Here is a 26,143-nt window from a genome sequence, read left to right on the forward strand (position 1 = left end):
ACTTTGTTTGGTTTTCCTTATATGTTTTATGTGACTTTAACTCTATGATTTTCTTGGTAGAATGCTTATTTATGATTCTTGGATTAATTATTAGTATTTGAATCATTAAATGTTGTTTTGTTTAAAAAGGGGAAATATTCAATAAGATGATATTCAATCTATTGGAATTATTTTGATACATGCTTTATTTAAAATATTTAATTTAAAGTCCTAAATTAAAAAACTAAATTAAAAGAATTTAAATATTAAATATTATTTTAGTGTGAATATTTAATTAATATTGATTAAATTAGAGTTAGATTTACATATTGCACTTTAATTATCTTTCTTGATTAAAATGATAAATAATTATTTTTAACATGATTGCATTAAATGATAAAGTAGGAAAATAAAATAAAAGAGTTTATTTAATTTCAAAGTGTGAAGGGGTTAATTAAATAAAATAATTATTATTTTAGAGCTTTTAGAGACATAAACCCTAAAAAGGGCTAGGACTCTATATTAGAGGTTTTTGAGTCATTATTATATAAATTTTTACAGGTGCAAATTTATGGGAATTTGAGAAAAAAAAAATTGGAAGCTTGGAAAGGTTGTGGAATTGCAAGGGTTTCATCAAATTTCCCAGATTGATAGGGTTTGAAACACATATTAGTATATTCCCTTTAAAAATATTTGTAATATTCTTTGTGTCTTTTGAGTGCTTCCAATTTGATTGTCCTTTTATTTTATTAGTTTGGATTTGGGAAAAAAAATGAAATGCCTATTTGATTTTCTATGGAAGAATTTTTTTGTAAGAAAATAAATTAGTTGGGCTGGGGTTTGATAGATTTTTTTTTTACTTAGATTGAATCTACAATTTGCTTAGTTTCCTCTCATTTTAAAAAAAAAAAAGTTTGCTAGAAATTTTTTTCCTCCAAGCATGCACCTACAAACATATTAAAAGAAATTATTAAATAAAATCATTTTATAAAATAAATTTTAAATTAAAATAACTTTTAAAAAAATTACATTTTAAAGGGATAGCATGTGTCTGCCATAGTGCATGGAACCCACAAGGGGTGTAGTTATATTTTTATAAAAAAATTAAAAATTAAAAATATTAATTTTTTTAAAATTTAGTTTATTTTATTAAAGGTATTTAAAATAGTGAAATCTTAATATAGTAATTTGGTATGTGATTGGTTTTAGATGAATTTTATTTTAATTAGTAATAGTTGGTATTTCCTTGTTATGTAAAATAAATTTGATTTAGAGATTATTTATTTTAAATTAAATTAATGTGTTTTAGAATTGACATCTACTAAGGGAAAAAATAGAATACGTTTATTTTACTTGTTCTATACATGTGAATAATGATATATTGTTCTTGTTTTCTTTTTCCATTAGTTTAGTTTGTCCTAGCTTGCTTAAAGATATGTGATTCACAAGGGGAGATACTATCATCTAAAATATGTTAAGTATCGTAAGTTACCCATTCATGTGATCAAGTTTTATGCTTATCGTTGGATACATTTGAGATTTAATTTACAACCAAACTTTAGAAAAACTCCTTAAATCAACCAAATGATTGAGAGGCGACCTCTGTAGATAGTGGATGATGCCTTTGTTTGATGATATCTTTTTATGATGGGATTGGGCTTATGTGGGTTATTTTTATGATGGTTTTTCATGAGCTATTTAGTTGGCCAATTAGGGTGTACACTAGAGGCTTTTGTGATTTCTTTTACTAGGTTTATCTAACTAGATGTTATTATATGCCTTGTGATTCAGATTGAAAATTGCATTTATGAGAGTTACTTTGTGGAGCATTTATGTTTACTTGGGGTTGAGAACCAACTAATTATCAAGTTGCCTATTAAGGGACCAGAATTGATCATTGTGGGTGTTGTGGTATGGGAGACAACTATGATTTATGTGCTTAGGGGAGATTGTCTAGGTATATGTCTTTGAGAGTGGCTTGTAGTGGGAGTCAAATCCCAAAGTGGTTACCAAGGTAACTCATTATAAGTTGTGTAAAAAGTGATAAGATATTAATTAAAAATCTTTCTTTTCCTATGCCTTGAGATAAATTACAAAGATTAGTTAGAGATTTTTCCTCACCCATTCCTTGAATTCTCGTAGAGGCTAAGGATGGGAATGAAATGATACCTTAAGAGGTATGAGTAGTTTTTCCTCAACTCCATGAGAGGGTATTGTGGTTCTGCATAAAGTCACTAGGGGGTTGGAGTCCTGAGAGACTAGCAGAGTAACCTTAGAGTTGACTTGTGACAAAACTTTATAAGATGTAGCCCAAGTCTCCTTTGTAGATTTTGTATTTGCCTCTTGTGGTGTATTTATTGGTGTCATATTTATTGTTGATGATTTAATTTCATTGGTGGTAATTGGTATTCTATTGGTTATTGAACTTTTGACATGTGACTTTTGACTTGAAGTGGATATATTTCATTGATGTTATCTCTTAGTTTTTGATACTCATTGTTTACTTGGTATCTCTAGTTGAATTTAGTATTTCGTGTTGGTATTGGTTGAGTGTTTTTTCAATTTTGATTATCTTTTATTCTTTAGTAGTTTGTGCACCCTTGAGGTAGATTTTTCTATTAGGATTTTTTTATGGTTCAATTACTTGTATGCAAATCATTGATTATCTTCCCTACATGGTGGGAATAGGAGCTTGACTAGGTGACCACGTGGTCAGGAGGTAGTGACTTCTTACCATTTGGGTTCCCGTTATATTGGCAGATGTTGGATGCTCATTGATGCACTTGTACCATTATCATTCTTGTTCTTATCTTGGAGACTTCTATTGAGTTGATGTATACATGTTATCACATATCTTTTATTTTGATGTACTTGTATCTATTCTTGCATGACCTACAATGTGTGCATTAGATGTTATTCATTAAATGTATTTTATTGTATTAGTTATAATTTCTTAAGAGATGATGTATCTATTATTTCTTTATGATCATGAGCATTTTACTTGAGATTTAAACTAATTAATATATATAACTTCTTAAATGTGACTTAATGTGAATGAAATATGTAAATGTGTGGCTAATGTGTATGTGTGTAATACTTCTACAATGTTTACTTTTATATTGTTTAAACTTTTAAAAATAATTAGTTTAGTAAACATTATAACATGCTAGGTTTATTTCTCATGGGTTCCCAAGTGGGGCATTATACTCACTCTCTCTCTTACTCTCACTCCCTCCTCTCTCACTCCACCTCTCCTTCTCTTTATCTCTCTTCCCTACTCTCTTTCCCTCTCTCTCCCCTTCTCTCCCTCTCCCCCTACCCCTACTCTTTCTTTCCCCCTAGGCACTCTCTCTTCCACTTTCCTACTCTCTATTGATCTTATTCTCTCTCTCTCTCTCTCTCCTTCCTCCCCCCTCCCCTTATCATTAAAATTTATATAATGCAATATAAGTATATAATATATATCATACTAACATCATATTTAATATTAATATTAGTAAAAATAATTCTTATATTAATATAATATAATACTAACATTATAATATTATACAATAGTGATATAAATAATAATCAAATTCCCCTATCTAAGACTGGGATTTCTTTGAACATTATTCAAGTTGCTAAAACCCATTGGGGGACCCAGTTGAATCAATATGTGGAATATGTTTCTGAATTTTAAAAGAAAATAGTTTGGAAAGATCCAAATATTCTACCTCTTTCATCCTAGGAAATTAATCAATTTCAAAATATTCTGAGTTCAAGGCAAGTCTACTTCTCTGAAGTCCAAGATCGGCTTTTTTCGGCTCCAGCTAAGGATGGTAATTATTTAGTGAAAGAGGGGTACAAAATTTTGTAGTAGAATGGTTTGAATAAATCTACTTCTAGAGATTTTTCATTTTGTTGGAATCCGGTAGTTCTTCCTAAAGCAGGTTGTTTCTCATGGCTGGCGCTAAAACACAAGATTTTAACTAGTGACAGATTGAATAGACTACAACTTTCTATGCCATTTAAATGTGTTCTTTGTGGGGAACAAGATGAAACTGTGGATCATTTGTTCATTACATGTTCATTTTCTTACCAATGCTAGTGCTTTATTTTGAGTAAGCTTAAGTATTGTACTCCCTTGCCAAATAATCTATGGGATCTCTTTCAAGCCTGGCCAATTGTCTACCATAAATCATTGTTTGTAAACCTCTAGAAATGTATCCTAGCCTTGGTATTTTGGGCTATTTTGTGGGAAAGAAATAAGTGCATTTTCAAAAAGGAATTCCTTCCATTAGGAATTGTTTTGAATGGTATTGAAAGATCTATCTCAGAAGTGACTAATTCCATCTTGAAAATGATTAAATTTAATCCGATTGTGACCCATTGGGATTCTCAAATTTTTCAAGAATGGAAATTATTATTTATTCCTAACGGTGGAAAATAAGTCCTTCATTAGCACATATCTTACCTTGGAAGGACATTTGGAGACCCCCATCATTTGGTTTTTGGAAACTGAATTTTGATGGAGGCTCTAGAGGAAATCCAAGTCCTTTAGGTTTAGGGGAATGTATTAGAAATTCTTCTAGAGAAGTTGTAGCAATCACAGTATCCCCTTTTCCTATTGACACAAATAACATTGATGAGGCTCACACCTTGTTGGCTGGGCTTTTATTAGCTAAGCAAGGTTGTTTCAATAGGCTACATATAGAAGGGTACTCATCAGTTATTATTGATGCATGTATACAAAGGCACATTATTTCTTGGAAACTCAAATATGTACTGAATCAAATTTGGAGACTCCTTGATGAATGCTTAGATGTTTGTATTTCACATATTTATCGAGAAGGGAATAAAGTTGCAGATTTTTTTTTATCAAATTTGGGTTGTGATGGGGTTAATGTTTCTTCTTTTCACTCTTTACCTTTTATTGAGCAACATAAGGCTTTAAAAAATCTTATTCATGATGGCATGGAAGCTTCTACTAGTAGTAATGTTTAAAGTGTGAAGCTTAGAAAGTAAAATTTGAATGTTGAGATAAATTCCAAGTGTCGAGTTGAGCCAGTTTATTAAGATGTCAAGAAAAGTTCTTTAGGTGCTGAGTGTTCAAGAAGCAGGTACCAAGTTCTTCAGGTGCCAAGTGTTTCAGAATTGTCGAGTTTATGGGAGAGTTTATTAAGATTCCAAGAAAAGTTCTTCAAGTGCCAAGTGTTTAGGCAGTAAGTACCGAGTTCTTCAGGTGCTGAGTGTTTCAGAATTGTTGAGTTTATAGGAGATTTTTAGGTGCCGTGTAGGCATTAAGGTAATCGGTGTCGAGCAACTGAGCCTTAAATCAGATGCCAAACTTATCAGTTATTATTGTTGTTGAGGTAACTTCCAAGTGCCAAGTTGAGCTAATTTATTAAGATGCCAAACAAAATTACTTTGGTGCCAAGTTATGCAGGCAGCAGGTAACGAGTTCTTTAGGTGTCGAGTGTTTCAGAGTTACTGAGTTAATAGGAGATTTTTAGGTGCCGAGTAGGCATAAAGGTAATCAGTTCTAAGTTACTCTACTTAGTACTAAGTGTTGAGTAACTAAGTCTTAAATCAGAAGCTGAGTTATTTAAGGTTCCTAATCTATTAGGTGTCGAGTTGTGTAGTAGAAAGGTGTGCTCAAGCTTGTTAGGTTGGTCAAGTGTCGAGTTGATTAAGCTATTCTCTTGTGCCGAGTAAAGTAGACAAGGTTGTCAAGTGTTGAGTTGCCCTGTCATTTTAAAGTGAATTTAATGCCGCATGTTTTTATTAAGTGCATTTATGATGACATGACTTCTAAAGGACATTTTCTATGCTCCAAATCTTTTATTCTCATCATACCAAAAAAAATTTGTATCTGGTTGCCATCGGCATTAGACGAATTTGTGTTACCCAGTCATGTTACGAATGAGGTGATGAACCAAATGTTCATAATGCATTCATAAACGATCACAACAACCATCTGGCATATCATTGGTGAAGAGCTTCTCTATCCATCGGTACATGTGTTTTTCTATCCTTCTTAGGTCATATCTATATTTCTATCCAATGCCATGGATTTTTTGCAATCTCCGAATAGGCTTCAAGCCTTGGCCTGAAAGGTAATCCTGCCTCATTTCTTAGTGGATAATAAATTGACTATGGCTATGCAAAAGTATGATTTGTGGAGTGGTATGGCTTTAGTTGGTGGTCTATTTTCACATTTTCAACTTCTGCAAAAACATGAATTTTATGTTGTTTTTGAGGCTATGAAGAAATCTATAGATACTTGCAGTTTTATTTATTTGAAGCATACTCTTCCATCTAATCCAAGATTAATGGGTGTGCAATTGGTGGAAAGAATTAAGTTAGTGGGCTTGGCCATGATTGAATTGCAAAAGGATTCTAATGTTTCAAAATCCATACAGTCGAATGCATCGTTAGAAAATTTACAACCAATTGAATAGAGTTTTTGGCTTGGAGATAGTTCAAAATTTTGATTTGACTTGGGTATTATTTTTGATGGACTTGGATTTTTTGGTCGTGGTATGGTATTTGTTTGGGCAGGACTGAAAGGCAGTGTTTCTAAAGGTTCATCTCAACTTATGTCATCATCAACTGGTGTTATCTCTTGTATGTTGCAACTTTATGTCTAAGTACTTCATGCCAAAGCTATTGTATCTAAATTTTGTAGAAGTTTATATTTGATTATCTTCAGGGGTATACTGTTGGGTGATAACCCTTTGTAATTGCTTGCTCATAATATCTAAATATATGTAAACATTAGGGATGATGTTGGGTTTTCTTAACTGATTCTTTCCCAGTTGACCTCATTGAATCAGATTAATAAATATTATAGTGGCTAGCCACTTTTTCTTAAAAGTAATAATAATAATAATATAATACTACTTTAAAAATATTAATGCTAAAAAACAAAATTGAAAACTAACATTAGAAACCAAAACTTAAAATTTCAAATCTTCAAAATTGGTGGGATAAATTAGATATCATATATCCACTAGGCTTGGTATTTACCTTGGGTTTTGGCATTGGAATGTCAAACATGTTTATCATATTTACTATGATCTCTACACTTCAACCATGTAGTTGACAATCTTCTTTTTTCACCTGGCATTGATGAAATGAAACAAGTTTCTAAAAGACATTATCAGTCTTCCATCAACACAATTGCTGTCAAATTTTGAGTTCACTATGTGATTATACTTATTTATTTATTAAGTTACCTCTAAATTCCTAATTGATAGAGTAATTAAAAATAACTACCCATTTCATATGGTTTAACCTTTTTCAAATCCAAAACATGTGCCACATTCTATACTTTACCTACTATTAAAAAAAGTTTCAATTTTTCAAACTTCATAATTAGTTGAGGTGGTCAAACACAAGAGATTTTTTATTCCAAAAATATTGTACCAAAAAATTTGCAATCAATTATTTAGTTGAAAAAAATTATGTGAAATATATCATCATTTCATTATGATTAAGATGGTTAGATATACATGAACTTTTTATCTTCTTCTTTTTTCCTAAAATTTTCATAGTACTGCATTGAAATCTAAATTTTTCAGCTATAAGATTAACCCTTTTTTGAGAAACTTGCTAGTAATTTAGAAAGTACATTAAATTTTCAATCAATCATATGTGCAACAACATGCCCTTAAATCGCAAGCATACAAAACAATGTAACATGGTCTAAGTTATGGTCTATTTCGATAAGCATGGCGAGCTTTGGAAAGGGAGGGAAGACAAGCTTTCAAAATTTGAATCCCAATTAGGATTGGATTTCTCTAGAATGTTAGAATTAAGCCCTTGGTTTGGGGCATGGGTCATAGGAGGAGGACAGTCAGGGATCTTTAAGTACAAGGGACCAGGTGGAGAAAGATGATGGGGACCTAGATGCTCCCCCCAAGGTTTTTGACAAGATTTCTTTTGTACCCAAGGTAGGTCTTCCAAGACCTATTAAATGGTCATCAATTTTTGGTGTCAAGCCTACAGGTAAGTCCTCATTCCCAACTCTTAAGATTATTCCTTAGGCAGAGGAAGGATCATGTGCGATTGCCATTATGGACGAGCTGGTGGATCATAGCATATCATTAATGGCTTCTACTCTGGTGGGAAAGTTTATAGGGTCAAGGCCTAATATAGATGTCATTAGATATTTTATTAAGAAGAAATGGGCCCTCAAAGGACAAGTCTCTATCACGGCTATGGCAAAAGGATTCTTGTCCTTTGACTTTTCTTGTCTGGAAGACCTCACAAACATCTTGTGTGAGGGGCCGTGGATGGTTGGTTGGTCCACCCTAGTCCTCTAGAAGTGGACTTTGAAGATGAATATGAATGACTCATTCTTTGAGAAAGCACCTATATGGGTAAGGCTTCTAGAGATTTCTCAAGAATTTTGGAATGAGGATGTTTTTGTAGGGCTAGCCAACTCCTTTGGTGAGCTCCTTTCAATTGACCCAACTATAGCTTCTAAAAGATGCCTCACCCATGCTTGTATTTGCATAGGGATAAGGGAAGGAGTGGACATCTCGAAAGTTGTGACATTCCATTCAATTGGGAGTGCATGTCCAAAAACTAATTTTTGAGACAATGCCTTTTGCATGCTTTATCTATTTTAAATCAGCACACAAGGCCAACCAATGTCCAAAAGCCAAAGTAGCCAAAGCTAAGAGGCAGAAGAGCAAGTCTACTACTAACTTAGGGAAAGATAAGAAAATGGTTTGGAAATAGAAGATGACCAAAAACCTAGAGAACTAGGTAGAGGACATGGGAAAGTCGAAGACTCTTGAGTAGGAAGGAGATCTGAGCTATGCATGCATTAAAAAAGCAAAGGAGTTAGAAAATGGGGATTAGGAGAATGATTCCCTTAGAAGTGATAGATAAAGATTCATCATCTATGAAAGAGCAAGAAGCCAATATTTTGGGGGAGCCTTTGATGGTAAAAAATTCCATGCTAGAACCTATGGAACCAACCAATGGAATAGGAGGTCAGGATAGTGTCCCCCCTCTTAGGGCCAGAAGTAAAGGAGAAAAGGTGAGCTAGTTAGGAGAGGGGTTGGAGATGGAAGTTGAGGGGCACAATCAAGGGCTCTCTTTGGATCTCCCTTTGGATCCTTTGGTGAATCCACCAGTTTCCTCTGATTTGGGGACAAAGATTTTGGAACTAATCAATAACTCTTCCCCAGAATAGATTCTAAAATGGGAAGAATGGATAGATAGCTATTCTCAAGAAATCAAAGGAAATTAGTCTATGGTTAAAAGGAAGAAAAATCATGACCATCCCCTAGTGTCTCTAGCAATGACTAGAAGTAGGGTCAAAGCTGATGTTGGGGTAAAACCTAAGACATTAGGTAGAAAAAGTTTGAGCTAGGTAATGCAAGAGGAGACCAAAAGGAACTTGGCAAATGGGAGCCAAAGAACTATTAAGGAATTTTTTGTTAAAAAGAAATGAAGATCATGTCTTGGAACATAAGGGTCCTAAATGGTGCCCATAAATAGGAGATAGTTAGGAATTTGATTAGAGACAAAAGGCCTAATCTTTTACTGATCCAAGAAACAAAAATGAGAAAAGACATGGCAAGGAAGTTGTCTTTTAGTAGCAATATGAGTAGTGAGACTATAGCCACATGGGGGGTGCTAAAGCTCTTCAAAAAAAAGGATTTTCACATCTCCACAATGCTCAAAGGAGGTGATTCTCTCCTTTGTAAAGTTTTTCATAGCCATAGTGGTGACACTTGGTTTATCTTAAATGTGTATGCTCCCAACTCCAAGAGGGAGAGAAGGGTTTTTTGGACAAAGATTCTTGATGTAATTCAAAGTAGTAAGATTAATAAAGGTATCATTATGGGGGATTTCAATACCCCTCTCTCAAATGATGAAAAATTAGGGGTGGTGGCCCCGAATCAAGATAGTAAACTGGATCTTTCAAATTTTATTAATAGACTAGCCTTTATAGATGTTGATCTTTTAGGAGGGGTATTTCACTTGGTCAAACAAATGGAATGGAGAAGATTGTATCTAGGTTTATCATGATAGAGCCCTCATTTCTCTAGACTAGATGCAAACTTTCATGTGTAGACTCTCCCTTCTCCCTAGAGTTGGATTAGATCACTCACCCATCTCACTATCATTTAGCCCTTTGATGGCCAAATATAATTTCTCCTTCTATTTTGAGAAGATGTGGATTTCCCACCTAAATTTGAATGCTAAAATATCCTCTTGGTGGAACATAGAGGTGGAAGGTATAGCTATGTTTAGGATTGCTCAGAAATTGAAAAATGTGAAAAGAGATATCAAACCTTGGAACAAGATGGACTTTGGGCATATCTTCTTGGACAAGAAGGTGAAGATAGACTATCTTCAAAAAGTCTAGGAGAAGATACAATAGGAAGGGTATAATGATCAGAATAGGATTGAAGAAAGGTCAATCCTTACAGAAATCCACAATATAGTATCTAGGGAAGAGTACTTTTGGAAGCAAAGATCCAAAATCAATTAGCATAAAGAGGGGGATCAAAACACTAGGTTCTTTCATCTTTCTACCTTAAAGCACCATGCTAATAATAAGATTTTAGGCATAAAGAAGGTTCAGGTCATTTTGTCTAATCATAGTGAGATTGCGAAGGAGGTAGTGTAGTACTTTTCATCGTTACTATCTAGGGATTCTTTGCTATCATTGAAAGACCAGGAGGAAATTTTCGCTTCAATCCCCAAACTATTACTTGACCATCATAATTCCATGTTGAAGGCAATTCCCACTATGCAGGAAATTAATCAAGCCTTGGTTACACTTCTAGCTGATAATGCCCCAGGGTTGGATGGATTCTAAACTTTCTTTTTTTAGAAGTATTTGGAGGTGGGCAAACAAGATGTGGTGAATGTGGTGCAAGAATTTTTTGGGGCCAAGAATCTATTGAAGGAACTCAATGCTACCTTCATGGTGCTTGTTCCAAAAACCCTGGGGGCTGATTTGATGGATAAGTTCAAACCCATTAGCCTATGCAATTATTTTTATAAAATTATTTCAAAAGTACTGACCATTAGGATTATCAAGGTGCTCCCATTGATTATCGTTCCATAGCAAATGAGCTTTTTTCGAAGAACATAGATTCTAGATTCAATAATGATGGTTCATGAGGTGATTCATTGGTTTTCTCCTCAAGTTGGACCTATCCAAAGCTTATGATAGGGTGGATTGGGACTTCCTTAATGCTATTCTCCTAGTTTTTAGATTTGATGCTCAAGTATGCAAACTCATCCTTCAACTTTTCTCCACCCCCTCTCTTGCTATTATAGTCAATGGTGCTCCCTTAAATTTCTTTTTCCCCTCAAGAGGGCTTAGATAGGGCTATCCTTTATCCCCTGTTCTTTTCATTATTATGGAAGAATGTATATGGAGGTTAATTTAGAGGAAAAGATAGGAAAGGACCCTACATGGTCTTAGGCCATCTTTCAGACAGGTCTCTTTCACCCATCAACAATTTGCGGATGACACAATTCTAGGTAGGGAAGCCATAGTTCAGGAGGCTAAAGTGTTAAAGAACTTGTTGGACACCTAGACAAGGGGTACAGACCAATCTATCAACTAGGAGAAAAGTTTAATTTTCTTCATTAACACTCCTAATGATCGACAAAGAAAGATTTCTCAAATTCTTGGATTTGGAGTGGGATCTCTCCCAACTAGTTATCTTGGAATGCCCCTGGGGTTGAAACCTCTAGAATCTTTCTGGAATGGTATTATTGATAGATTTAATAAGAAGTTGGTGAGTTGAAAAGGAGCTACCCTTAGTCAGGCAGGAAAATGTACCCTAGTGAAATCTACTATCCAGAATCTCCCAACTTATGCTCTTAGCCTTTTTGGGATTCTAGTTAAGTATGTAGATAGACTAGAGAAAATCCAAAGGTACTTTTTATGGTTAGGACTTGAAGAAACCAAAAGATATCATTTGGTGGCCTAGGATAACATCTGCCTCCCCAAATGTTATGGTGGTTTGGGTATAAGAAAAATTAGACACCTTAATAATGCCTTGTTAACAAAGTAGATATGGTGCTTATTTCAAAGCACTGGAGAATGGCAGGATATCATGGTGGAGAAGTACTTGAGTAGGAAATCCCTTAGATTCCTATTCAGTGAAGCTGACATTCTACATGGATCTTTTATTTGGAATGGGTTTCTTAAGGAAAGATCTTTGGACAAATCAAAAGAAAAATGGAAAGTGGGGAATGGTGAAAGCATTCTCTTCTAGTAGGATAATTGGTTAAGTCAGGAGCCCCCCAAAGATTGCCCTAAATATGAGAGATGGCCTAAATCTTGTATAAGAAGATTTGGATTGAAAGTTAGTGACTATAGAATAGACCAGGGGCAGAAAGACCTATCATTAGTATCTCAGGATCTCAAACCTCTAATGATTATTCTGAACGCTATGATTTTAAACAACAAGAGGGGTGTGTATATGAGCAATGTTAGTATGCTAATAGAAACCAAATTTAAATAAAGCTTCTACAAACTAAACAAAATTCATAAACTTCAAGATAGACTAAGATGAGCTCTCAATTGAGAATACGAGCCATTAATGGGCTCTCTCAATGAGAAGCTCTCTTGTTGAGTAGCTTTGTCTAAATAGATAGGATGTATGCTCAAGCTTATGCTTCAAAAAGGGCTTCAAATGGAGTTGGAATTTGGGTGTGAGTGTATGGTTTTGATGTAGAATGGCTTCTCAAAATGGCATTATGACTTTACTTCATGGATTGTGTTATTTTGCAAAGGGGAAGGATCCAATTTATAGGCAAGAGGCTTGAGGGATTGAGGGCTAAGATGCAAGGATGGGAAAAAGCTCATGGAGGGCTCAGATTGCATGAGAAGAGAGCACATGGATTGTGCTTCCTTATAGCCAATCAAGGAGTGACACATGTCACATGGTGAGAGGATGGAGGAAAGGGGAAGGATGAGTCAACAAAGGAGGCTCAAGGGATAAAATCTTCATAAAGACCCTCATAATGACTTGTAAGAGCAATAAAAGGGCTTGTAAGAGTCATTTATGACCTAGTGGACTTCATAAAGTTTTATGGTTGAGATATTTTGAGGGTGATGAGAGCAATTTCGACTTGGACTTGATTAGGAAGGTTTTAAGCTTGTTTAGGCTTGTGCAAATGATTAGAGGATGGATTAGGATGGTTTAGGATTAGCTTAGGGATAGGCAAGTGGATGGCATTTAATGAGGGTGGGTGAAGGAGGAGATATTTGTTAACTTTGGCTTGGGTTAGTAAGTTTTAACCCATGTTTAGGGAATGTGACAAGGTTAGGAGGGGATTAGGATTGGTTTAAAGACATCTTCTAGAAGAGTCTAGACTTTGGATGAGGATAAAGACTTTCTAGAATAGTCTAGAATTTCCTAGGATGAGGATGAAGACTTTCTAGAAGAGTCTAGAACTTCTTAGGATGAGGATAAATTAGATTTTTAGGAAATAAATAAATTTTTATTTATTTCAAGGGTTTGGGTTGAGGAGATATTTATTAAAACTTTTTCAATAAACATGAGGATTAATATTTAATCTTAATTAAATATTTTGAGTTGGGATTAGGGGTAGGAAATGATGGGATTAGCCTTTAATCAAAATTAAAGAAGGATTAGAAGATTTTGGAAGAGGTTAGTGGTCTTAAGGAAATTGGCCAAGTTTTGGGCAAAAAATAATTTTTTAATTTATTTTAGGATTTTTGGTTAATTTATAAATTAAATAATTAATAAATAACGAAATAATGTTTAAATAAGTTTTAAACATTTTTGGGAGGGATTCCTTAATTAAATATTTTTAATTAAGATAAAGTAATTTAATGGAATAAAAATAAATAAATTAATTAAATAATTAATTAATTAATAAATGATGATGTCATCAGGACTTTTTCAGAAAATAAAAAAATATTATTTTCCAAAGGTTTTTAGGTGTCTACAGGGTGAACTTATTTGGGAGTATAATACCAATGTGTTATATTCAGTTTCTTTTGGCTATTTATCTCTTTGGAATAGGATGGAAAAACCCATTTGGGCTAAGGCTTGGATATTTGGCCTTACCCCTAAAATCAACATTTACTTTTGGGTGGTATTGCAAGACAAAATCCTCACTATTGATAACCTTGCTAAGAGAGGCTAGTACATTCCTAATAGGTGTAGTCTTTGTAAGCATGACTCGGAGACAATTAATCACATGTTTATTCATTGTCCCTATTCCTCAAAATTTTGGGAACTTATGACCAAGAGCTATGGGGTCAGTTGGTGTAAACCAAACAACCTGGAGGATTTCTTTGGTCAATGGAATTGTTTGTATAAAGGCATGAAGACACAGATGATTGGCTCCTAGACTCTTCCACATTTTTTTTGGGGAATATGGGAAGAGAGAAATAATCATATCTTCAGAGAAAGGGAAGCTCTAACATTTGTTCTCACAGATAAAGTTGATAGTTCAATAAGAGAAAACTTTGCTATTAGAAAGGGGGAAGAATATTGAATAAGGAGGAAACAATATGGAAAGGAAGAAGGACAGAGAGGTGAAAAGATAAGAGGCTAAATGGCTTTTTCCCCTAGAAGAATGGCATAAAGCCAACTTTGATGGTGTAGCCAAAGGGAACCCGGGCCCAGCTAGCTATGGGGGAATAATTAGAAATTGTCACGAGATTGGTGTAGTAATATTTTCCAATCTTTTAGGGACTCAGATGAACCACTATGCAGAGGCTAGTGTGGCTTTTTATGTTCTCAAGTTGGCTCTTGCTATTGGGATTGAGAACCTTTGGTTAGAGGGAGATTATTTAAATATAATAAATTATTTAAATAGATGTTCCCATACTTCCTGGACCATTGCTAATGTGGTGGAAGAGATCCAAGCTAATTTGGGAAAATTCAAAAGGGCACATGTCAGCCATGTGTATAGAGAAGCAAATTCTGTAGCAGACTAGTTTGTGAATGAGGCAGTGACCAAAAATACGATGATGATGTGGTATAGCAGAGACAACTTTTCGATGGCCATGAAAGATATTCTAATTCTAGAACGATTTTAGGGGAGTATGAAGGTAATCTAAAGTTAATAATGGAAAGATATGCAAGGAGGCATGAAAGACAAAGTTTTAATGAGATTATGAGATGTCATCATTTCATGTACTTCTAGTACATTTTATGGTCTTGTTTTCATCTTCCATTAAAACTACTAGAGGCAGAACAGATTTGGAAAATCAAGAAACTCAAAAAGAAGATGACTGTGAAGGGCTGGAGAACTGGTGTAGGGTTTCTTCGTAGGAGATCAAGATGGTTAGGGAGAGGAGTAGGTAGGAGCCAATCGGGGAGGTGCAAAAATGAAGAAAAAGAATGAAGGTCTAGAACAGATTGGAGAAGGGAGAAATAGTGAGGTACATGGAAAAGCTCCATGGATTTGAAAAAGAGATTACTAAGCTCATGGAAAATAGCAGGAAAGATGGACGAGTCAAAATTTACAGGGTCTCTCACCAGGTGAGCATGGAAATGATTTCTCTTGTCACAGAGATTCCTCAAGAGGGGGTAAATTTTAATAGGGACAAGAAAATGTCGGCAAATGATGTGAAATATTTTGTGAAGAATGCGGAAGAGAGGAAGAAGTTAGTGAAGGTCGAGACTTATTATGAAATGGATTCAATAAAAATGTTATGGAGGTATGTATTAAGGGCTATCATTGAATTCATTACCCTAGACACTAGATTTGACAGAGTCAGAATGCACCACTTTGTCCTACTAAATCATTTTAGACATGGAATAAAAATTTCATTTCCTTTCTATCTGTTTACTTCTTTGAGCAAGAATATTGAGGGTTATAAGAAGAAACCCAGTACAAACCCAACTCTTCACAAGGGTTTGCTCCTTTTGGTCTATGAATATCTCAAGACCCAAACTAGGGACAAACCTTAGGCCACTCTGGGGAAGCTTCAGAGAATTCTGGGAGCTCAAATTTTTTTGACTCTAACGACACCCAAAATCATAGCTTAAAGGAAGAGGATAATACCCCCTCAATAGGTAAGAAGCCAAAGGTGGGGGGGGGAACCTTCTCCCTCTACTGGTATTGTCCCATGTAGAAAGAGCCCTAGAGGATTAACACCTCATCCTATGGAACAGAGGGAGGAGGAGTATAATGATGATGATGAGGAAATGGAGTTAGAGGATAAGAAAATGGAGGAGGATGTCACTATTCTACTTGGGAATCCCAAAAAGAGGAAGGCTAAAGAGGATATGCCTCTGGAAAGGAGAAGTGGTGAGACATCGAAGATTCTTGGCCCCTCCCCTTCCCTCTCTTCTCCCCAAAAAAAGATAAAAGAGATTTTGGTGGAAGACAATGGTGAGGAGGTATCAAAAGAAAGGAGAAGGGCATGGAGAAACTTCAATACCAAAATGGTGATGATGGGGATATTTGGAGAGACCATGAATCCTCAAGTTCTCAAAGATAAGGAAGGAAAACTTCATTTTGAGGAACTCATAGATCTAACTTTGGTAGCAATTTTGGACAATGCAAGGGAGATAGGGCTCAACCTTCTCAATAATTCCAAAAATAGTATGATAGACAACTTCTGCTCAATTAAGTGGTTGTTTCATGAGATTAAAGAGATTAAGGAGAAAAGGAGCCAGAAGGAAGGCCAAAGGAAGAGTAGAGACCAGGGTGCTATAGCAAACTAGGAGGATCGTATTTCTAAGGTTGAGAAAAGGATGCAAAGAATGGAGAATTCAAACTAGAATCTTACTAATCAAGTGATTACGACTCTGAACATTCTTAATGAGAACATCAATAGCTTGGGTGAATATTTGAAAAATGTGGGCATTGGTGGGGAAAAGGATGAAAGGGACAATGAGAAATTCAGGCAGACTGAGGGGGAAATGAATGTGACCAATGGCCCGGTGGAACATGCTACTGATCTGAACTAGGAATGCATGATTGTGGAGATCCAGAGTGCTAATGAAGTAGCTAAAACTATGCAGGAAACTGATAGGAAGATTGAATAGCAAGTTTCTTGTCCTATCCTTTTGTCTGTCGATCTGTTGATTTTTGCTACTTGGCCGTTGGCCTGTCTTTTATTTTGGCCTTATGTACCTGTAGATTTATTGTGTTTGGACTTTAGTTAATTTTATGCTACAAGTTGTCTTGTAAAAAATTTTGGGTTTCAGGATCCCTGTAGAACCTATTTTTCTTAATCAAAAACATGGTCTAAGTTAGCTTGAAATGGGAGGAGAAATAGTCAATAAAGAGAAACTTGAATATAAAATTTTGAAATTAGAATTCATGATTGTAAAAATGACCTAAATTGATTCCACACTTGTACATTTGTTTTAAGATAAAACATAGACACACACACACATTCCACACTTGTACATTTGTTTTAAGACAACTCTTTATTAAAACTTTTGCAACTTTACTTTGCCTCTACAATGAAAACAAACACCTACTTATTACAATTTTGAAAATTACCATATTTGGCAGATTTTTGGGAAAAATAGATTTTTTCATTTTTGGTAATTTTCAAAACTCATCCTATGAATCTCGATTTTTACCAGGAAAAGCCCCCAACTAAGGCAAGACGAATTGCCAACTAATCAACGAAATCAAAAATATGATTTCAGATTTAGTACAAAAACAAATTTCTAAAAAAAATATGGAAAAACCACAAAAAGCCAATTTCGGAGGTCAAGATGAGATTTTAGGGTCCTGAAAAAATGTCGAAATGGCCACCTATCGAGCTGAGCTCATTAGCAATCCAAATAACTCCTAGTGCAACTACTAGTAAAATTTTAGCCAAAACCCACATCCGAGTCAAAAGTTATGACCCCGGACGTAAATGTTGACCAAAACCCTCATTTGAGTCAGTAGCATTGACCCTTGAATGCCTCTGCATTATATATATATAGACTGTAACATTAAAAATCAACCATACACAATTAAAAAAAAAAAATTAAGAAGCATTAAATGTCAGATAATATTACATGACAGATTATAGTGCTCATCAACCAATTATCATATTTACAAAATTCAAGCATAAAGTGTCACATAATATTCCCTGACAAACTATAGTAGCCATTAACCAATAATCATATTCACAAAACTCAAACATAAAATGTCACATAATATTACATGACATATTATAGTATCACTTAATCGATTATTATATTTACAAAATTCAACCATAAAATGTCACATAATATTACATGACAGATTATAGTATCTATTAACAAATTATCATATGTATATATATATATAATTCAAGCATAAAATGTCACACAATATTACATGACAGATCCCATTGACCGATTATCATATTTACAAAATTCGAGTTAACACCAGAATAAAACATGGATATACAATTTTCCTCCTTCCAGACACTCTTGAATTGACAACCCACCCCTTAAATGCATATATCTCTTATTCTATTGGATTTGGACGAGGTGTCAAGCTATTGGAAATCGATCCACCAATCATAGTTTTGGTGGATGGAAACACTCATGGTACCGATCAATCTTTGTGGCACATTGAAAGAAAAATCAGGAAGAAAGAACAAAACAAAGGCGGCAATAACCAGCATATAGAATAATTCAGGAAGAAAAACAGAACAAAGGCGGTTATTTGCAAGAAAACAAACATATGACTTCTCTTATATGACATAAATACAACAGAAACTCACAATATGATTCGGCCAAAAGATTTCCCATTCAATGGATATCTGTAGTGAAGGGTGCCCATTTTTCTGTATGTTTGTTGCATTGGCTGGACTTCATATTCTGCCTGCTGCTTCCCTTCCTTCTCATGGACTCAGAAATCATGCATTTTTCTCCAATAATTCTTCTCCCTCTGCAGAATATGATGGCAAGTATATGTATATGAGGAAGAAACTGGGTCAAAGCCATAATAATCATTGCACAATTATACATGTGAGTTCTATCGAAGGCAATCAATAACAAGAGCTCTTTGAGAGCTGGAGTCCCTGCCTCTAAGAAAACAAATTGGACGTAATATTTGTTAAAATTATGGTTTTGAAAAGAGAAGTTATAAATTTTAGCAAATTTACTTTAGATTTTTAGTTAATATTTTAAATTTTAATTTTATAGAATAATGTGGCGACTACCCATTGTCTAAAAATTGCGAAATTTGAATGAATAGAGTTTTAACTAAGAAATTTAAGATTTTTAAAATTTTATTACATAAGTTAAATTTCGATTAATTGTTTTTAATTTTTTAAATTGTTATATAGTAAAGTTCTTATATATAAAGCAATACAATTCTTAATAGCAATAATATATTTTAATAAAAAATCAAATTTAGTAATTATTGATTTATATAAAACCAAATTTTAAAATAATATAAAATATATTAACATTTTTAAATACTATATTCAAAACTAAAAATTGTGATATTAATATTGATAAGACATTATTGTTGTTGTCAAAGATAAAAAGATGATTTTTTATTAATAAACTAATCAACTTGTGACAAATATTTAAAAGATAAAGTTTGATTATTTTATGACTCTAATGAACTTGTGACAAATATACAAAAGATAAAGTTGTAATTAATAATAAAGTTGTAAAAGATAGAGTGCAATTAAGGGGGGATAAAAAAAAAATTAGTACCCTGCCTAGGCGGGGACTAATAATCTAACTTTATTGACTGGAAATAACCTTTACCTTTTGAATTGAATAATGTACTGGTTTAATAAAAAATAGTCATTGGAAAAAGATGGCCAATCAACCAATAAACATTTACCATTTGTAAATATAGAAACGTATCACTTACGTAGCTCTCTCTAATAGATACCATAAATATGAACAAGGCAAGAAAACAGGTCCATACAATGGCTATCCTCCTCTTCTCTGTGTTTCTTCTATTGCCTGGACTTACTTTTGTGCCTGGACTGACTTATGCTCACAGAGTCTTAGGACAGAAAAATCATGCAGTTTTCTCCAATAATTCTTCTCCCTCTGCAGAATATGATGTCAAATACTTCACACAGAATCTGGATCATTTCAGTTTCACACCTCAAAGCTATCTCACATTTCAACAGAAGTATCTCATCAACTCAAAACATTGGGGTGGTGCTTCTTCCAAATCTCCAATATTTGTGTATACAGGAAATGAAGGATATATTGAATGGTTTACTCAAAACACTGGATTTATGTTTGACATTGCACCTCAATTCAAGGCCCTTCTTGTCTTCATTGAGGTATGTTCTGCTCTGCTTTGTTCTACATATTCTACTTCCGTATTGATAAAATCTAGTTGAAAAAGAAGAGAATAGCCATTAAATGTATTAAAAAACAAAAACCAATAAACAAAATTATAATATAGGGAAAGTATTCTAAGAGTTGTTATAGTTAATTTTGTGTATTCACAGATTCTAAATGATAAATCAGGTTTCACGGAGTTTTTTTATTGTTTCTGTATGTGATAGCTATTGTTCATTCAGATAGCAATGGCAGCTGTAGGATTTGTTAAGTAGGCAGGGTCATAAAGTGGTCATTTTAAAAGGCTGCTTGGTACTTACCAATTTTTATATAGTAATAGCGAACTACAACCAATTCAAAAAATGGCAATGCTTACACACAAATATCTCAATTATTTTAGCTGTTCTAGAAGTACAAGCAGCAGCTATTGATACACAATATATTTATTAATAATCTTTTAGTTATCATGTTTTAATTTCTTTAAATTTAATCATTGAAGAATCAGATATGTGTGTAGGCTATTAAAACACAGACATAGCTAGTACTATTTCCCTACCCTTTTTTTTTTGATGGAGGGTTTAGATCTCGGCAATCATCCGGGGCATGATCCCGGCCTCATCCCTTATGATGTCGGAGCCTTGCACTCAGCAAGACTTGATTCTTGGTGGGCTCTTTGTGAGCCATTCAACTTCACCAGTAAACCATCACCAGTAGACCAAGAGCCCATTGACAAGTGGCCCATTTTAAATTTTGATTGATTTAGATAACTCATCTGAAATCTCACTACCTTCTTCAATAGAATTTGTCAATTAATACGATTTTCATTAAGCATTCAACCAAATCAAGATTTTGTATGTTGTTTAAATCTCACAGAAGAGTTCTATCAACTAAGTTGAGGTCATAATAATTCCTTTACATGACAATTGGAAAAGCTTTGAATTCTATTCAGAATGAGCTGTGAAAACTCATCTGATTCTATTTTACTTTGATTTGTCCCCAAAAAAATCTCTTAATATGGTTTGATTTGATTTCAGCATCGTTACTATGGCGAATCAATGCCATTTGGAAGCAAAGATGTAGCTTACAGCAATGCAAGCACATTGGGCTATCTGAGCTCTACTCAAGCTTTGGCTGATTATGCCATTTTAATTACAGATCTCAAAAAGAATTTGTCAGCAGAAGATTCACCAGTGGTTGTATTTGGGGGATCTTATGGTGGAAGTAAGTGCTCCAATACATTTTTCTTATGAATTTAAAAAATACAACGATGAAATCTTAGTTCATACGTGTATATTAAATGGGTTTTGTAGTGTTAGCGGCCTGGTTCAGACTGAAGTACCCACATATTGCAATTGGGGCACTGGCTTCATCTGCTCCAATTTTGGCTTTTGATGACATTGTAGACTCAGATGGTTACTACAACATTGTTTCAGATGATTTTAGGGTATGATTATATTTGTTTTAATGGTTTTAGGGTATGGTTGTATTTGTTTTAGTTATTTTTGTAATAGGGTTTGTTTTTATAATTTATTAATCAAATGAAATGGTTTCTAAACTCTATATAGTTTTTCAATTTGGATAGAGTGAAAGCCAAAACTGTTTCAATGTAATAAAGAAGTCATGGAAGATATTGGAGGAAATGACATCAACTCTAAATGGCAGAAGATCTCTCAAAGAATCCTTCAGGCTTTGCAAGTAAATTAAAAATTAAAAAATTGTACAACACTGTTGCTTAATATATCTTAATTTTTTCTGATAGAAAACTGTTGTTGACATTGGTTCAGAGATAGTGATGTTGATAGTGTAGAAGGGTGGCTTAGTGGAGCATACTTTGAAGTTGCAGAGACAGATTATCCAACCCCTGCTAACTTTATTCAAAATTTGCCTGCCTATCCAGTAAAACAAGTAATGAAATTTCATACCCATTTGTCATTGTTACTCTTTATTGGAAAAGCAAATCTGATCTTAGGTTCAATAATCAATTTATGACTATATGATGTAATATTTTCCTATCCCCACTTTCATGTTTGGTCATAGATTGGGATAGAATGTACCACAGTTTTAAAGGAGGTTCTGTAGTTCTAGAAATTCTAAGTTCCTAATTATTTTCTTATTTGAGTAGATGTGCAAGGCAATAGACAATCCATCAAGTGGAAACAATACCCTAAGACAATTATATGGAGCAGCAAACATATTTTATAACTATACTGGGAACTTGAGTTGCTTTGATCTCACTACACCTACTGATCCTCATGGAGAGGGTGGCTGGGGTTTTCAGGTTAGACATTTTGTTATTATTATTTAAATATATGATTGTTTGAAATATATTATTTGGAGAGTAACATGTAAAAGGAATGTCTCACCATCTCTGTTGTTTATAAATTTGACTGTATTACTTTTACTAACATTTTAGATTATATTCTCTAATCTATTATCAGAATATGATGAAGTTAAAAAATATGCTTATTGCTTGAATGTAGGCTTCTACAGAAATGATAATGCCCATGACCATTAATCCAAACAAAAGTATGTTTCCCGGATCAGCTTCAAACTACATGGAGACAATCCAAGGTTTCCCATATTCACGGTCAAGCCTAAGCTCAGATTGGATTCCCACTGAATTTGGTGGTCATGTAAGTACAATCTAATGATATTTGGAATGGTTGTGTACTATTTTTTCTCAGGAATTTATCTGAGATTTTAATTTGTGACATTTTGAGTTTTCCTAAAGAATTAGATGCATTTTTATATTTGTAGAATATTAAGAGGGCGCTCAAGAGATTTGGAAGTAATATAATATTTTTTAATGGATTGAGAGATCCTTGGAGTAATGGAGGGTAAGAGAATATTTTTATTTTACTTTTTCAAATTAAAAGAATTTATGTTATTTTTTATTAATTCTTTTAAACATATTAATATATGTGATCAATTGATAATGTTGCTTTTTGACTTTGTATTGTAGAGTATTAGAAGATATAAATGAAAGTATTGTGGCAATCATTGCTAAGGAAGGTATGTGTGAATTTATTTTTATTTATTTAAAAAAAGATAGGAAAAATAGTATTGAAATCTTATATTTAAATGATAAAATTGTAGGGGCACATCATGTAGATCTTAGATTTGCAACTAAAGAGGATCCAAAATGGCTTGTACATATTCGATATAAGGAGACTGACATAATCAAAAGGTGGATAATCCAGTATTACAAAGAACTTCACTCAATTTAGAAATCTTGTAAAGACCAATAAGGATGTATAGTACATTATTATCTTTATAAAAAATAATAATCTTTTTCCAATATTTTGATGCTTTACATTTAATTTCACATGGTTAATTGTTTCAAACATAAGAATTATTTTTAAAGATAGCCAATTTTCTTAAATGAAAATGTATTTCTGATTTATCTACAAAAAAATTGAATTGTATTCTAAATGAAATTGAATATAGATTCAATTTAACTCTTACATTTATTTTGGTTAGACCAAATCACGGATATGGTTAAAATAGTAAAGTCATTGTTATAGTATGCCTAAAAAATATACTATATTTTTATGGAATTAATGATGTAAATAGACAACGTGCTTGGATCATCAAAATTATGTTTACAATATGATAAAGATGTCTTTATGAAACATAAAGAATAAAATTTCCAACTACCTAATTGTAATTGATTATTCAAAGGCCATTAAATTCAATTAGTTCATTAATATGAAGAAACCCACCTATAATATATCTAACTTCTTTTATTATTCTTCACACTCTTTGTATTGAGTGGCCGATGACACTAAGCTACTAATGAAATCAAATGAAGATTAGCACTCTTATAGTGCTAAAATCATGCAAAAGTTGACAAAAGTCTAATAAAGGCCCAACACATCAGGAAACTAAAATTGAAGATCTTATCAAGGAACCCATCTTAAAATAGAAAGTGTGTCCACCTAGTCATTGACTAGAATCACATAAACCATGTTAATTTTTTATATGTTTTAAAATCAAGTGTCTCAAGTCATAAATTTTGATTGACAACCACGAGGAAAATCTTACATAGGGGAAAATGTCAAATAGACAACCAATTTATCAGTTTATCTTATAAATAAATATAAATTGTATTTTATAGATAGATTGTGAAAGACAAATATACTTATATTTTTACCATGTGTATATTAAGAAAAAGGATGGTGATGGGAGAATAAAATGTGGTATGGAGAAGTATTTCATCTATTTCTAATTGCACAATCAAAGTGAAGATGACCCAATAGGCTCAAGTGGTACATAAGTCCTAAATGAGCCCATGATACTTTCCTAATAATGAATTGGGGTGAATTGGATTTGTGGGGATATGGTTGACTAATACAAGATAGATTGGCAAGCAAGAGAAATTGAGAAGATTCAATACATATAGAACAAATCAAGTTAGACACTAACTTGTAGTGACTTGAAACAAAAACTAAATAGTAAATCTAACTTGTGGTTCAAGTTTCAAGAAAATTCAAAGGCTATGTAATATCTTGGTTCATGTCTACCCAAGCATAGAGTTCTTTGGTTGTTGTATGCCCTCCACTTTTGTTTGAAATATTCTAGGAGAATTGGTTGGATCCTATATACTTTCTAGAATTGCAATGATATATTTTCCACCTATTTTTGCACACAAGAAAATAGGAAATTGTTTGGTTGAAAGGGGTTTTCCTTACACAAACCCCTATTCAAGAATCAACCTTGAAATATAAATGCAATTGCATAATATTTTTTTTTAAATGTAAAGGTAAATATTAGATCTACCTTTTAAATGTATACACCTTCATGGATGAATATTGAGATAGCACATATTCATGTGGATGGTTATATAATGCTTGATAGTAGTTTTTGAACCTTGGAATTTCAAAAGGAATCAAGGATGCCTTGTTAAGTTTAAAGAGACATAAAATAACAATTTTATGCAAATAACCATTATTAAAAAACAATAAAGCACACAAAAGAGAACACAAGAGATAAAAATTTAACTTGGTTCACCCAATCCTTGGGCTACATCCACCAATAATGAGTCCAATATTTTTATTATCCAATGATTACAACCTAATTACAATATGAAATCCCTTGCAGCTCCAAATCACCGCAAGAAGCTACTATAGCATCATACATTATAAAATCTTTAACCCTAAGCCTTTTTATACAAGCTTTTTTCCATTGACCCTAATACGTCGCCAAGGGCATTGTCCCTTGATCCTACCTAGAGTGCTACCCAAAGACCCCACAAGGGGTTTTTCCCCTTGACCCCTAGCATGAAGGTTCTACTCCCAAACCCTCATAGAAAAAATTGGGGAGAAACGACATCAAATGAATTTGTGAAGAAATAGTCTTTGATTCTGATTAGGCTCCACACAACAACACACCTTTTACAATTGCACCTATCTATGGATACATCTCCAATATCTTCGATTATTATTATTATTGATGGATCCTTTCTTGAAGAGTATATGTATGAAAAGCATGTAGATAGATAAAATTATCCTTTTTCTTGATTAAGAAGTCTACTCAGCCATCATGAGAGAGAAGCTTGTTACAATATAGAAAATATCCTTTAAAAACCTTTGGATGCTTGAAGAATGTTTATGACTTGATCTTATATGCTTGGATGTGAAATTGTAGGATAGAACTTAAAATATTGATCATTATTACCAAAATGAGGAGAGATAGGTCACTTGTTTACCTCACAAAAGTTTAAGGGTCAATACTTGGGAGAGCCAACTAGAAATCAAAATTTCTCACCCAAATATTGCTACAAGCCACGTCCAATCTAAGTTTTTGCTCAAATGTCATTGTATACAACACTCAAGGCATTATATAATTGCATATAGATGCTCAAGTCATTCTATACGTGGGCATAGAATGACCTAGGCATTCTATACCTAGGAAAATGGTACCAAACTAAAATTGGGAGTTAGGTATAAAAG

At 33.5% G+C, this 26,143-nt stretch overlaps 1 protein-coding gene across 1 annotated transcript in view; it reads left to right on the forward strand.

The window, feature by feature from the left end:
• Nucleotides 1-19,801: 19,801 nt before the first annotated feature.
• LOC149567277 (uncharacterized) overlaps nucleotides 19,802-26,143 on the forward strand; it is an 84,493-nt gene continuing 78,151 nt past the window's right edge. The window contains 10 exon segments of the mRNA XM_089816624.1: nucleotides 19,802-20,191; nucleotides 21,227-21,413; nucleotides 21,503-21,636; nucleotides 21,775-21,887; nucleotides 21,977-22,097; nucleotides 22,315-22,470; nucleotides 22,673-22,825; nucleotides 22,950-23,029; nucleotides 23,155-23,204; nucleotides 23,289-23,416. Of these exon segments, the coding sequence (XP_089672750.1) occupies nucleotides 19,823-20,191; nucleotides 21,227-21,413; nucleotides 21,503-21,636; nucleotides 21,775-21,887; nucleotides 21,977-22,097; nucleotides 22,315-22,470; nucleotides 22,673-22,825; nucleotides 22,950-23,029; nucleotides 23,155-23,204; nucleotides 23,289-23,416 (1,491 nt within the window). The 5' untranslated portion in view covers nucleotides 19,802-19,822.

The sequence above is a fragment of the Cupressus sempervirens genome, chromosome 3, assembly GCF_028749045.1.
Source record: "Cupressus sempervirens isolate cs-2001-9-10 chromosome 3, ASM2874904v1, whole genome shotgun sequence".
NCBI classification, from domain to species: domain Eukaryota; kingdom Viridiplantae; phylum Streptophyta; class Pinopsida; order Cupressales; family Cupressaceae; genus Cupressus; species Cupressus sempervirens.